Genomic DNA, 15,371 nt, shown 5'->3' with positions numbered 1-15,371 from the left:
GGACGGAGTTTCCAGGTGAAGGAGCCAAACAACCGGCCGGGCAGGGCCGGGCGGGCGGGGCGGGCGGGGCGGGGAGCGCATTGCCTCATCCTGTACATTTTACTGGAAACGGGCGCATCCGGGGCGGGGCCGTAAAATCAGTCCCGGCTCCGCCAATGGCCGGGCGGGGCGCGGGGGCGGGGCCATGAGTCGGCCCCCGCTCCGCCAATGGCCTGGTGGGGAGCGGGGGCGGGGCCATGAGTCGGTCCCGGCTCCGCCAATGGCCTGGCGGGGCGCGGGGGCGGGGGCGGGGCGCGGGGGCGGGCCGCCTCCCGGGGCGCACGCGCCGGTTAAATAGGCGGCGGCCGGGGCCGCGCCCGCATTCGCGCCCGTATTCGCACCCTTAGCGGCCGGAGGCGAGCGCCTGCCCTGCGAGCTCCGCGCCCCGTCCGCACCGCCGGCAGCCAGCTGCGCCTAGCGACCCGGTGGCGCAGGTGTCGGGTTCCGAGCGCCGAGCATGATCGTGGACAAGCTCCTGGACGACAGCCGCGGCGGAGAGGGGTGGCTGGACGCGGCCGGCGACGGCGGCCTCATGACCAGCCCGCTCAACCTGGCCTACTTCTACCACGCGTCGCCGCCGGCCGCCGCGCCGGGCTCCTGCGACGCCACCTGCTCGCCGTCGGGGCCCTCGGCGCCCGGCTCGCCGGGCTCGGACTCCTCGGAAGGCTCCGTGTCGTCGGCGTCCTCCTGCGGGGCGCTCGAGTCGCGCCCGAGGGGCGGCGCCCGCGCCGAGCGGCCGCCAGGTACGCCCCGTCGAGGCCGGCGCGCGCGGGTCCGCGGCCCGGGCCCAAGGTGACCTCGGCCGCCTTCGGTCCGGTCCGCCCGCCCGCCCGCCCGCCGTTAAGTTAACTGTCCCCGGGGAAACCCCGCTGTCCGCAGGTGCCTCGAGGGAGTGAGCCACCGACGCCCCCTCTGACGACGAGGGCTTTGCTAGTTCTTGTCGTTGGCATAAAGCTCACCCAGACAAGCCCCTCTTTGAGGATAGGTTTATAGAGCTGCGGCCCGCACGCTGTGGGGAGGTTCCTTTTCCCCGTGTGGCTGTCTCCGTGAAAGACCAGAGCAGGACACAGGGCTTGGACTGTGAGTTGGAGGTCAGGATTGCTTTCTCGGAGTAGCTGCAGACACTTTGAGGGCTTCCGGTGGAAGCAAGGCCACTGCCCTTACCTGCAAACCAGCTCCGGGAATGCCTTTAACGTTTGAGAAGGCTTCTTCGCGGACCCCGCAGGCTTCTCTCTGCCGTAGGTGCCTTTCTAGCAGGCGAGCCTTGTGTGCGTGGAAGGCACAGTGCTTCCTTTCAAAGGTTCCGAATTGGTTCGTTTCCTTTTGGTCACGTAATGAATGGAGTTTCTCAGTCGAGGCCACAGGATGTCCCCGGAGGCTCTAGGACAGCGCCTGGGTGGTGTGTGTGTCCACGGTGTGCTGAAGAGCACTCTCCCTGTGAGTTGGCTTGTTCAAAAGTGCGCTTTCATGGGAGATTTCTGTAAAGCATTTGGTTACTTAAACCCCTTGTCCTGCGGGCTGACAGGCATTTAAAAAGGTGTCTGAATTTTAAATGTGTCTTTATTTATGACACTCCCTTTCCCACATTTGGTCTTAATTTCTCTGAAACGGTTTTGTTCCTTGGTTTACTACGTAGACTTAGGGGATTTCTCAAGTTGAATTGTTCTTTCTGTGACGTGATGTTACAGAGTTTTAACTGCTGTCATCCCAGAGAGAATTTGTGTTACTTTCCGGTAATTAAACTTAAATTTAAAACCAACTAATTGCTTAACTCCCCCTATTATTGAGTTGCTGATTTTATATATTTGCAATATGTATGTATATTCAGATGCTCTATTACCAACTGCCCCATCATCTTAATTTTTCCCCATTCCTAAAGATCCGGCCTGGAGAAAGATGAGGCTTTCTACTCCCATAAAGAGTTAAAAGTTTTGGTACGCACAGGGTGATGCTCGAGACATCCTATGGAAGTGTGCTACGAGTCGGAATCGACTCCGTGGCAGTGAGTTTGGAACGCATCCGCCAAATTATTCATTTCCTGACTTTTTGCATGTTTACTCTGTGGTCAGCTCATGCCCCATGAGATCATGACATCATAGTGGTCAGAAGTGGAATGCTGTGCTCACACAGTGTATCTCAAAGGTTAAAATGTGAAACAAACTTACTTCATTTTCACTTACTTAGAAGGTCCGTGAGGGGAAATTCTGTGTGCTGGTGTGGAAATTGTGTTAGAGGGTAGTGAATGTAAGCAGCTCTCTCGGCAAAGATGAGCTGAAGGAAATTGGAAACAAATTTAACATACTGTTAATTAGCTGTGCTTTGTGGAGATATTGGAAGAAAAGTGTTTTTAGCCTCCCAAGTAAATGGAATTAACAGACTGAAATTTGTGCTACAGTAAGTCTTTAGTTTCAAAGCTGAAACGTCACTATTGCTTGCTCCCCAAGATTTTTCCAAAGTGGAGCACACTTACAGATCCGGAAGAGGGTGGCGACATTGAAGATTCTGCCTGGTGGAGAGGGTGGGCTGAGAGACAACACAAGCCAGATTTGGATTTATTAGTTGGCTCCGAATTCTGTTGGGAGCCAGTGAGGACGGTGCTAGACAACAGAGAGCCTTCCAGTAGGGCTGGGCACTCATCTGTAAAGGCTCTGCAGACTGTAGGTGAGGCCTTTACCAATCAAACAGCTCCGCTTTTGGGTAATTACGGTGTGCCTGTGAAGAGATCTAATTGGGATATTCTCATTTCCTTTTCACCAGGTGAGCCCCATATGGGGGTTGGCAGGCAGCAGAGAGGACCCTTTCAAGGTGTGCGTGTGAAGAACTCGGTGAAGGAGCTCCTGTTGCACATCCGAAGTCACAAACAGAAGGCTTTGGGCCAGGCTGTGGGGGATTTTAAGGTGGCGTGTAGTTTTTGTTTGGGGGGAGGGGCGGGGGGGTTTACTTTGGCATGGCTATTCTCTGATAACCTACGTTCGGGCAGTTATTTACATCTGTCCTAAAATGCACGAGTTGTGGTACAGAGGTCATATTTGTGTTCGTACCCGTCATGTTCCTGTCACCTAGCCCAGTGCCAGGCACCCAGGAGGTGTGCAAGAGAAATTTAATAACGGGCAGCAGGTGATTTCACTGGACCCCCACAGCTGTGGGGTTGATTTTGACTCATGGAGACTCTGGGATAGACACGCTCCCTTCAGAGGGTTTCTGACGTGGTGACCCCGGCCGCCCTGGAACCATGGCCTCCACCGGTGCTTCCTAAAAGCAAATTAGGCTCAAGGAAAGAGGATTTAACCAAACTGAAGTACTTGGACTAGAAAGGGAAAACTCAGAGGGCCTGAGTATTTCATTTGTTTATTTTGTCTTGACCTGAGTTGAACTGTTGAAAGTAAAAATGGGGAAGTTCCACGATACAATGAAAGAAAATGGACGCAGAAAATCAATATTGATATCAGAGATTTATGGCCAGCCATAAAAGTTGATGGAATTGCGTCTGCTTACTGATGTATGATAAATAAGCAGGAAGCTGTTTTATGAACACTAACCTGGAAGCTTTTTCCCTTTACAGACTCAAGGCGTGAACACGGAGCCATTCACAGGTAAGAGTTCTACTTAGAATCTGATGGGGACTTCAGAGTAAAATAATTTAGTCTGGTGATAGGTAAAGTTGTCTAATCATCGGCTGCACTTTCCTTTCTTGGGCACAGAACTGAAGAGCACATGGTCCTCTATTGGGAAAAGGACGGGGCCTGATTCACTGTCTGATGGACCGGCTTGCAAAAGGCCAGCTCTGTTGCACACCCAGTGTTTGGTAAGTGCCCACTAGTTCCTTCTGAAAGCCCTTCTGACATGGATCCTGGATAATTGTCGAAGGGAGTGAGTGTGCAAAACCTGGTTTTTCTTCTTTTCCAGACACCGCCCCAAACGCCGACGCCAGGGCTCGAGAGCATGGACGATGTTCATCACAGGGAGCCCAAACCCGACTGCGGTGCCGACCTGCTTCAGAACATTATCAACATCAAGAACGAATGCAGCCCAGTGTCCTTGAACACAGTCCAGTTCAGCTGGATGAGCTCTGGGCCCATCCCGCAGAGTTCTCCCAGAGAGCCGTGTCAGGATTTCCACGGGGGGCAGGTCTTCTCTCCACCTCAGAAGTACCAACCATGTCAAGTCAGTGGCTCCCCTCAAGTGATGGATCAGGCTTCCTTGTACCAGTATTCTCCACAGAACCAGAATGCCCAGCAGCAGCCACCACAGCAGTATCATCCCCACACCCCCAGTCTGGAATATAGTCCTTATTCCGGAACTCAGTCCCCCAACTATGAACTGAATCTCTTTGATGGGGAAGCCCCACAGTTCTGCCCCAATCAGAGTTTTGCATCTCTCCTAAGTCATCATGGGGAATCTGAGAACACAGCTGTTACCATGCAGACCCCCCCCAGTGTGCAGCAGCCCAGTGGGGCCCACCTGCAAAACTCCATGGCAATGCCGAGCAGTGCCTGTGAGGCCATGGCCGGGCACAGTGCAGGGTCTCCCCCTGTCGGCACTCCACTGCCGTTCCAGAGCATCACTGGAAATCCAATGACTACCACCCAGTTGGGGAAGTCCTTTTTCCAGTGGCAAGTCGAGCAGGAAGAAAGCAAGTTGGCAAATATTTCCCAAGACCAGTTCCTTTCGAAGGATGCAGATGGTGACACGTGAGTATCCCTTTATCTCATCTGCCGACTTTGATCAGCCACCCTTGTTGCACCTGCTGGGGCTAGGTGGAGCTTGTCTAAGGGATACCCAGTTCTACTGTCGTAGTACGTGGCTGGCTTCCCAACATAGGTGTAGGAAGCTGCTGCTGCCCGATAGCTGATCCTTCACGGGAGAGTTTTCATCTCTTTACGTTGTCGAACAATTTAGCTGATCTGAATGGATCAGAATACTTGTGCTTTGGGTAATTGGGCTTAGATGATCACTGCAGATCCTTTGTAGAGAAGAAACAAGTAGATATGACTAGATAACAACTCTTGGTTGGGGTGTATGAGTAGATTTTCTCTCTCTCTTCTCTCCTCTCTCCTCTCTCCTCTGTCCTCTCTCCTCTGTCCTCTGTCCTCTGTCCTCTGTCCTCTCTCCTCTGTCCTCTCTCCTCTCTCCTCTCTCCTCTCTCTCTCTCGTCCTGTTGCTTGTTGGGCAAGTAATTTACCCCTCAGTGCCTTGCTTTCTTGGTTTGTAAAATCCTACTTTCCTCATGGCATTTTAAATAGCATCAAAAATAAAGTGATCAGCCCGGTGCTGGTCTGGTTTCTGATAGCCGAACTCCTCTTGCAGTTCAGCTGCATCAACCTAGTCGAGAGGCTTTCTTTGAGCGCATATTAAGAAAGGGTTAAAGGGAGAATTTTTTGGTAATGAACTTCCTGAAATCAAGTCATTGACCTTTTTGTTCTTTCGTGTACCCCAGGTTTCTCCATATTGCTGTTGCCCAAGGGCGAAGGGCACTTTCTTATGTCCTTGCAAGAAAGATGAACGCACTTCACATGTTAGACATTAAAGAGCACAATGGACAGGTGAGAACCTGGACAGAGTCTGCAAGGGCGAAGTTGTGGTCTTGGGGTAGAGGAGTGGCGGCCAGTTGCATGCTGCAGTATAGACTAGTTCAGAGCTCGCGACCCAGAGCATTTAGTTAATATTAACTCTTGAGATGTTGACTCTTCACCATCAACCTTGAAGTTATCCGCGGTAACTTTGTAGTTGGCCAAAGACTAACTGGGTGTAATAAAAGCCACACCCTAACTTCTTTCAGGTTCCTGGTCTTGCGATATTTGATTGCTTATTAGCAAGATTTATTTTCTCGGGTGGATTTTCTCCCGTCTGAGTTTAGGTTCACATTCCTTTTTATGGCCGTGTAAGCTGTTGGCACAAATCCTCTTTGTTTTGTGTGTCCACAGAGTGCATTTCAGGTGGCAGTGGCGGCCAATCAGCACCTCATTGTGCAGGATCTGGTGAACCTGGGGGCACAGGTGAACACCACCGACTGCTGGGGACGAACACCTCTGCACGTCTGCGCTGAGAAGGGCCACTCCCAGGTGCTTCTGGTAAGAGGCCCGAGTGAGATGTCCATCCTCCCAGCTCACAGAGAGAGGGGGGCTTGCCTCTTAGAAGCTGATGTCTGTTGTCTGCTGTGGTCATTTACTTTGGGTTGACCCACTCTTTTTTTTTTGGCATGGTAACACAGAATTTGTGTAGCTTGGCTTCCTCTAACAGATGTCTATTTTTGAAACTTGCAGGCAATTCAGAAGGGAGCTGTGAGGAGCAATCAGTTTGTGGATCTCGAGGCGACCAACTACGAAGGTAAGCCCCTGAAATTCTTCTGGGCAAGGAGCCATGCACTCCAAGGGTCCTGCGTTTTGGAAAAAGGAGGAAAAGCAGTGATAGAAGTAATATTCCCATAAGGAAAATTAACACCAGGTTCCAACGGAGGGGCTATTCAGGTTACCCTGTTCGCTCTTGTGTTGCCGTTTGTAGGTTAGGTTAGGACGGTGTTCCCCAGAGTGAGTGGCATCACTCGGGGGCACTGGAATGCTCCCGCGGAGCTGCAGACGCAGGTGCCCGCGCTTTATCCTGGGTTAGAGACTAGAGTAGAGGAGATTTTAATTACAGAGTGAATTTTTATTTTCAGAAGGGGACCGTCGGCCATATAAGTTTGGGGACCTGTGAGTTAGAGGCACCATCAGGGTTTGCATTCAGAGTGACAGGGTTGGCATTTTAGCCTTGATGGGAGGCTTGACCATACTTCCTTACATTTTTATGTCTAGGTCTGACTCCACTTCACTGTGCAGTTGTGGCCCACAATGCTGTGGTGCATGAACTCCAGAGAAACCAGCAGCCCCACTCACCTGAAGTTCAGGAGCTGCTACTGAAGAACAAGAGTCTGGTTGACACCATTAAGTGTCTGATTCAGATGGGAGCAGCGGTGGAAGCAAAGGTCATTAAGTTCACGGAAGCGTTTGAAGTAGGGGAGCAGGGAAAAAGTAGTATACCAAAAAGCATTCAGGCCTGGCTCCCAGGTACAGGCGATGAAAACGTAAAAAGCAATTTTTAATTAATGGCATAAGTAGCAATGTATGGCTGCTTAGGAGCTTAGATTTTAAAAGTTTTTATAAACCATTTTTTTATTAGTTGGGGTTTAATACCTATATCAATCACATCAGGTAGAATTGTACAATTACTACCACCATCCGCTTCCACACGTTCCTTTTGTACACGGCCTCCATGCGGACGGTCATTTAGTTCTGGAATACATTGGCGTGTGTTTGAAAGGAGAGGAAAGGTTGGCATGGATACTGCCGTTTGGCTTCCGTTGTCATGCACGGACGGTTTCATGAGGGTGCCTTCCTACTTGTGCGGTCCAGACAACATCTTGTTCTCTTGAGATTAGGGCCACAGTCTCTGAGCACCTCCTGTGCATGAGAGTTGGGCGCTTTGGGGGGGAAGTGGCTGAACCATTTTAGGTGCTTGGGAGCTTACAGAAGAAGTGAGTTACAGGTAGTTAGGATTCTACAGGCCCACTCACAAGGAATTAATTGGATGTTGGAGGAGGAGCGTGAGAGTGTGTGGGGTTGTTGGGGAAAGGGACTATTCAGAGTTTGCGTCGGAGCCTGGGAGGCTGGCTGGGAAGACGAGTCCACGCATAGCTCCAGTTGCTCATTTTCGTGTCCTCTTGCCTTTGGAAAGGATCGTAAAAGTGGCCGCACAGCCCTGCATTTGGCAGCAGAAGAAGCAAATCTGGAACTCATTCGACTCTTTTTGGATCTGCCCAGCTGCTTGTCTTTTGTGAACGTAAAGGTAGGGACCTTTGCACCTTCGTCAAGCGTCTGTGTGCCTTTCGTGAAAGCGCGCCTTCCTGAAGGCTGGTATTTTGTCTCCGCGCCTGTAGGCTTACAATGGAAACACCGCCCTCCACGTTGCGGCCAGCCTGCAGTATCGGGTGACACAGTTGGACGCCGTCCGCCTGCTGATGCGGAAAGGAGCCGACCCGAGTACGCGGAACTTGGAGAACGAGCAGCCTGTGCACCTGGTTCCCGACGGCCCTGTGGGAGAGCAGGTGAGGCCCACAGAAGCGGGAGCGTGTCCCTGCGGCTGCTGAGCAGTCTGTGTGCTTTGCACGCCGCAGAGGTGGGTGCTGTTTTCAAGTGAAGAGTGGGGAGTTTGAGGATTTGTCACCGGGCCCGACAGGTCAGCTAGTCTCTCCTCCTCCTCCTCCTCCTCGTTACAAACTCGGTTTCAGAGTTACTCAGAATGATGGAATTTGGAAGCCAGCGCCGAAGCTGAAGCACTAAGCAAGGAACAGGTTATTTCTGTGGCTGAAAACGTAGAAATATTTTACTATTGAAGCAAAAATGTGCTTCATTTCTCAACCACAACTCTGACTTACGGCTGGAGGTTGGATAGTTTTCCACCAGCAACCATCGCACGTGCCTTCACGCCATTTTGACAGGCCTACCTCAGGTGATGGTCTGAACTGAGGGGCTAGCACCCGCATCCTCCCTTGTCAACTCTGGGGGAGGTCCTTGCGTCAGCCTCTGAAGCCTGGCGTCCCTTGGTTCCTGGCACCTCTCTCCCCATTTCTGCTGCCTTGTTTCTGTGTGTTGTGGTCCTTAGAGCCCAGAGCTGTGAGCTCGAGAACATACCCAGTGTGACTTCATTCCCAGCAAAGAAAAAGTGATTTCCAAATGGGATCCGACCCACACGTTAGGAGTTAGCACTGTGACATGTGGTTGGGGGGCTCGGTTAGTCCATCACGCTCGCTAGGCTGTGGGGTCAGTTTCCGCTCACAGCAACTCCACGTGCCAGGGCAGGACTGCCCTATCGAGTTGTCTAGCCATTCATCTTCAGGGGAACAGATTTCCACCCTTTCTCCTGCTCCCGCACATAAGGAGGCTTTAGCCTTTGAGGAGCGTAGCTGTCTGATGGCAGCCTTTCCTTCAGAGGAGTTACATCTGTAGTTGCCCCTTTCGGAACCACAAAATGAAATACACAGAGTTTACCGATTTCTCTCACTCATTGTCCTCATCCTGATCATGGTATTATAGCAACACAAGTTTAGCTCTCTGTAACTGGATAACAAATCTCTGTGGTTCATAAGGAGCTCCCGAGTTTACTGCCACTCAGTGGTTATGAAAAGTGCACAGTGTAAAGGTTCAGTTGGAAAAATCCTGGGACGAGAGGCCCCAGGGACGAAACCAGGTACTTTGACCTGGACCTCGGCCCAGGATTTGCTTCTGTCTGACCGTTGGGGAAGGCTTCCACACTGCCTCGTCCCAGGGCTAATATGCAGGGCGAATGCACCTTTCCCTGATTGTTCGCAGATAACTCTCTCTTCCCCCTTTCGATTTTTGGGGTGAATGTTCTTGTCCCTTGTTTCTCTTGTCACATTTTGGCTGTTTTGTGCCCTTCTCAAAAACCTGACTGCCATTGAGCCGATGCTGACACAGAGCGACCCGATGGGACAGGGTCGAACTGCCCCTGTGGGATTCCAAGACCACCGTATGGGCCCTTCTAGCACTTGCCAATTGCATTTAGACTTTCATTCGTTGTTTCCAAGCTGCAACGGCCCAGGGATAGGTCGAATGTGTCAGGCTGCGGTAGACAATAAATGACGAAGTGCTGAGTGAAAACTGGGGGGCTTAGCAGTGGCCCACAAAGTTCCATGATGGCTGCTTTGAATTGAAGGGCTCTCAGAATTTTACTCGTGTGTGCAGAAAGTGGAGTTTAGACTCGTGTGTGCAGAAAGTGGAGTTTAGACTCTCGTTGAGAATGACTTCACGATTAGTGTGCTCTTATGATAAAGCAAGGTAAATACTGTGTTGTATTAAGTTTTCTCACAAATAGAACAGGACACGGGCGTGGGTCTTGAGTGACCCTGCCGTGTAGCCGCCCTGTAGGACCGAGTGGAAGAAGGCTGTGCCCTTTACGGGAGCAGACCGCCTTCTCTGTCTTTGTGCGGGGAACTGGCTTGTGGGTGTGAACTCTGCCATTCTTCCGCAGCCAAGCTCTTAGTCACCGGGCCACCAGTGTTTCTCGAGTTGCCTTCAAACCGTGGTGGGAAATATTGTCAGATGCTTCGTCTCACACACACTAGTCAACAGGAACGGCACAGAACATGTGTGGAAGGAGTGCAACGCGGAAGGAAACTTGATACTTTGCTCATAAGAAAGCAGCCCTCCTAAATCGCCCTCCTCTCTGTTGCAGATCCGTCGCATCCTGAAGGGGAAGTCCATTCCGCAGAGAGCCCCACCGTATTAGCCCCGCTGGCACGGAGCCTGGTCAGCAACCCTCACTGTCAGTTAGGCAGTCCTGTTGTATCTGTACAGAGACCATTTGCCCTGTATTGGCAAATGTAAGTTGTTTCTATGAAACAAACATATTTAGTTCACTATTATATAGTGGGTTATATTAAAAGAAAAGAAAGAAAATAGCTAATTCATCCAGGCAGATTTGACTATTTCATACCCAGGTATCTGGGACCTAGACATCTGAATTTAATCTGAATCTTAAAAATCGACCTCAATTAGCAGTCGCTTTGGGTAGGGAAAGACTTGTTTGGTACAAGGCATTGCTCCCGTAGCTATTGCCGATTTAAAAGCAAGTATAGAGTGTGAACATCACCTTAAGGAAAAACGAACGCATTCGAAAGGAAAAAAATGTTGCTTATGTTGAAAATTTATATATATGTATATATGTATGAGTAGTGTGTTGAGGCTTCTGGCCTGAAGTTTCTAGTCAGTGGACTATTTGAAAGGTGTCCATGGATAAAAATGTGATCTTCGGACACTGTGTGTAATTGCTATCCTTGTTCAGAAATAGAGCGACCTGGTCATTAACATGGCCATAGTGAGATATAAATGAGCGAGGCAGAGAAGAACAAGGGGATCGTGACTGTGTTCAGGGATGGCACACGCTTCTCAGAGCTGCCTTTTGTCTCCCTCCGGGAAGCTGGGTGGAGAGCCAGGGGAGCAGGGCTTGGGTTGTAGCAGTTCTTGTTCTTGTGCACTGAGATGAAATGTTGGTAGCAGATTGCATGCTCTCAGAGAGAACACCGCTTACGGCCTCCTGTTTTAGAATTTATAGTGTACATGCTCTGTTGGAATGTTTGTTTCACCTTTATGTGAACAAGTCAATACTGAAACATGTTTTAACTGTTTCCCTCATGTAAAAAAATGATAATTATGCCATTAGTTTTCTATTACTCCTCAGAAAATATGCTTTGTAGTTGCCTTAATCTGTTAATATTATTTTGCTTACCTCTGATAAGCCCCGAGAAACTTCTTTGGATTTGATTGCATATTAATTCTTTGTAATAAATTTGACTCAACAGAGATGTTTATACTTATTTTTTTAATGAGAAGTCTCAAAACTGGTGTATTTAAATGCTTTTAAAAAAGATACCCTTTGGATGGACTATGTCGTTTGACTCAGTATGTCTTATGGACAAAAGTTTGGTTTAGTCACTTGATGCTGGAAAAACTCATGCCCAGTTTTAAATAAACATTGTTCAGTCATACCGTTTGTCTTAAAGAATGTGTATCTCCTACTCTTCATTTATAGTTTTCCTCATTAGAAAATTTATTAATTACTAAGCGAAATAATTTTACATCAGTACATTTCAATTTGGATCTTTTAAAAATATGTTCCCAAGAGATAATTAACATCTATCTATTTAATATAAAAACAACAAACTGTTGGCCGGGTTTCTGTTAGGATCTGAAAATACTAGGGAAGTCTAAATATAAAAAAATAAATAAAAACAGCACAACCAAACCCATTGCTGGCAAACTGGTTCTGGCTCATAGCCACCCTTGTAGGAGAGAGTCGCGCTCCCCAAATACTTGAGGACGCAGATTGCCACCTCTTTCCCGAGAAGCAGCTGTGGGTCAGTCCAGGGGCCTACTGTTTTTAACCACTGTGTTTATGATAATTACTAAGGAGTTTATGCACTAAAGAACAAGACGGGCAGGATATTGACGTACACGGTTCTAATGCGTTACTTTGTGGGAGTAGTGAACATGGGGATGATTCGAGTGATCCTGAGAGGGATTTCAACCTGGGACCAGCAGTCCATAGGGTCCTTTCCCAACACGACACGTCTGGCTGTGAGGACATGTGCCAGTCATGACAGCAGTTGTTGCCCTGCATGGCTCCTGTTTGCACACCCGGTAGGCTCTGGGGAGCGATGGGTTCCTTCCCTGGGAGATGCATGTGCACTAGAGGGTGTATGGTGGAGGTGCTCCACGGGCCCCCAGAGACTGTGGCACACGGGTGAAGGGCCTGCTTTTGTTCATGAGCTTTCATCTCTGTAGAGGAAGATATTTTGACAGATCCGTTCTTTTCATAGCAGAGGAATTCTAAGACATAATTTGCTTTATAAATGTAACCCAGTGAGAGTCAAACTGATAGAGCATTGTGGGTGTGTGCACATGTTCAAGACTAGCCTGGAGAATGAGACAGTGGAAGGCCAACAAGGCACCGTTCACGTGAGGGAAGGCATGTGCCACCAAAGAAAGGTGAAATACAGACGTTCAGAAAAGGGAGAGGTTCTCTCTGAGTGGGGCAATTGGAAAGGCTTCAGGATAGAGAAGGCATTCGACCTGGATTTTTAAAAAAGCTGACTAACGTTTATAAAAGTGGGGGAGAGGTAGGATACAGAAGCAAACCCCAAAGCACACGAAGGTATGGTGCTTTTTTGGGGAAAATACAGGTGTTTCTTTGTAGTGTGCTTAGCGTCCGGAAAGCCAGTAAGACTAACGGCTCGGCCTCTGGAGTTTCATGTTGAGAAACGGCCTTGGGCAGTTCATAGGTTTGGCAGGAGACTTGCCTTGTCTGCCGGATAAGGAGGGTGGCACTTGCTGGAATTTGCCACAGCGAGCCATGTGGCAGCCAAGATTCGTTCATTGTTGCAACCTCAGTGTCCAGACATAGGAGGAGCTCCTGAAATACTGGTTAAATGAATGGTTTTGATCGAGGGTGGAGGAATTGGCGATTTGAGCCAGCAATATCCTGTTAGTAACCATCATAGTTCTGATCTCGACTTAGTCGTATCATTTAACAATGACCTCAATAATATGTTAATAAAAGTGGGCATACTTGACGGTTAAGAAAACGTCTCAGGCTTAATCAAACCCATTGAAGGCATGAGTAGTTGAACCCGGGGCCTCAGGATCATAGTCTCGGGGGACATTAAAGTCATTTGACATAACCTAGTCTGCAAAGACCATGTTAGACATCATAACTGGGGTCTTAAAAAAACTCCAGGGCAGCCATTTAGTTCTCCCTGTCCTGAGGAAAGAAAAGTATTGAGAATCAAAAGGCATCTAGAAGCAGTTTGGACAAGGGGCTAATGGACCAGGCCAGCACCAGTCTCCACAACCTTGAGACCAGAAGGATGAGATGGTGCCTAGCGAGCACTACCAACTGCTCTGGAAAGAATCACATGGAAGGTTCCGAGTAGTGGAAGAGAAAATACAAGAGGCTTGGCCTCTAGGTCAGATGGAGGTTGATGTCACATTCAAGACTACAGCTCTTAGTCACTCTGCAGGTCTGCATCCAAACTCACCTCCCGTTAGAACAACCAACCACTGAGGACAAAAAGGGCAGCATTCAGCCCAGGACAGGGCTAGCACAAAAGGAGGAATGTGGAAGCAGGAGAGACTCCGGGAGGAAGTGGGAGAATGCTGCGCATGGGGGAAATGCTGAAACATACTACTTGAAATTGGTAGCCTTTCATAATCCTTTCTATATTCTTAATCTGGAGCGGAACAGTTCTCCAAACTCTCTCACCTTGAACAAATGTCAGCTTGTTCAATGCATTGCCCTGGACTTCCATTTCCTGAGCATGTCAGCTGTGTTGAATTGAATGTGACTGCCTGGAGAGCTCAAAAGCAGCCACTGGCTCACTGCCCTGTTGCTTCCTCTGAAATCAAGCTTGAGCGCAAGGTTTTAGATGAGTTACAATCCCGGAAGATGAGTTACCATGTTCTTCCTGCTGGTGTCCAAGGTTGGCACTAGAGGAGGGGTACAACACCATCTCATGCACAACAGAAGAAGGAGAAGAATAGATTGATCAGAACAACAAAAAGATCTTTGTGCAAGAAAGGACATTATCTAGAACATTGGTTCTCAACCTTTCCAATGCCATGACCCCTTAATAGAGTTCCTCATATTGTGGTGACCCCCAACCATCAAATTATTTTCGTTGCTACTTCATAACTAATTTTGCTACTGCTATGAATCATAATGTAAATATCTGATATGCAGGATATATTTTCATTGTTACAAATTGAACATAATTAAAGCAGAGTGATTAATCACAAAACAATAGGTAATTATATATTGTGAAATATTTCTATTTCAAATAAAAAATAAATGAAATTAGTCTTGAAGCATGGTGTAGCATGGGTAACAGTCAATATAATATGTGCTGATAGGTATTTTATGATGGTCTTAGGTGACCCCATGGGAAAGGGTCTTTCGACCCCCCGGTTGAGAACCGCTGATCTAGAAGGTGAAAAGACAATGCAAAGATAGGAGAGCATACACAGAAATCCTGTATAAAGGTTAGTCAAAGTTGTGAGGGTCCCAGTTCATACCAGCATGGGTTGGCTCCAAACAAAGCCTGCTTCAGCATGTCTCTGTGTCAGGGGTGGCTGCAGACAAGTTCCCTCTGTTGTTTTAGTCCAGATTTAGGATACCAACTTAGGATACACACTTGTCTTCATCTAGTTATGATATCTTCTAAGAAGAAATCCAATCAGAACAGTATGGTTTCCTTGGCCAATTAATCCACTGGTCTAGTTAAATGTAAGGCAGAGATGTCCCAAGGAGTACTTTTAATAGATTTTTCTTGAATGACACTAGATGATCATGGGCTTATTATAAAGTTTTAAGAAAGTTGAAAGCAACAGCTGATGGTGCACAGCTATACAAGATATAGCATCTGGGGTCTTAATGGTTTGAAGTTTAACAAGTAGCCATCTAGCAGGGAAGCAACAAAGCCCACAATGAAGCACACCAACTTGTGTGATCATAAGGTATCGACAGGATCAGGTATCAGAAGACCCCAAACAAACAATTATATTGATTCAAACTCGGGTTTGGGGTCAGAGTGGAGACCCAAAGCCCATCTGTAGACAATTGGACATCCCTCTCAGAAGGGTCACAAGGAAGGGACAAGTCAGCCAGGATGCAGCATAGTACCGAGGAAACAACATTCTTCTAGCTCTTTAATGCTTCCTCCCCCCCCCCCCCTTGTCCCACCCCAACATCTACCTTACAAACCAGGCTAGACTGGAGCATGTACA

The 15,371-nt window shown here is 48.7% G+C and overlaps 1 protein-coding gene across 2 annotated transcripts; it reads left to right on the top strand.

Moving 5' to 3' along the window:
- Nucleotides 1-373: 373 nt before the first annotated feature.
- Nucleotides 374-11,571, top strand: NFKBIZ (NFKB inhibitor zeta). Of its 2 annotated transcripts, none has more exons than XM_075542592.1 (12): nt 374-782; nt 2,797-2,936; nt 3,602-3,632; nt 3,741-3,844; nt 3,946-4,730; nt 5,477-5,582; nt 5,964-6,110; nt 6,303-6,366; nt 6,831-7,000; nt 7,750-7,860; nt 7,952-8,119; nt 10,267-11,571. In XM_075542592.1, exons 1-12 carry the CDS (start codon nt 497-499, stop codon nt 10,318-10,320), a joined length of 2,166 nt encoding a protein of 721 aa, XP_075398707.1. In that variant the 5' UTR covers nt 374-496; the 3' UTR covers nt 10,321-11,571. The 2 variants fall into 2 exon arrangements, with proteins under 2 accessions (XP_075398707.1, XP_075398708.1); XM_075542593.1 differs by lacking the exon at nt 374-782 and adding an exon at nt 2,597-2,700.
- Nucleotides 11,572-15,371: the final 3,800 nt, after the last annotated feature.

The sequence above is a fragment of the Tenrec ecaudatus genome, chromosome 2 (genome assembly GCF_050624435.1).
Source record: "Tenrec ecaudatus isolate mTenEca1 chromosome 2, mTenEca1.hap1, whole genome shotgun sequence".
NCBI lineage: Eukaryota > Metazoa > Chordata > Mammalia > Afrosoricida > Tenrecidae > Tenrec > Tenrec ecaudatus.
The sequence above is the reverse complement of the archived record's forward strand: the minus strand, read 5'-3'. Positions and strand labels throughout refer to the sequence as shown.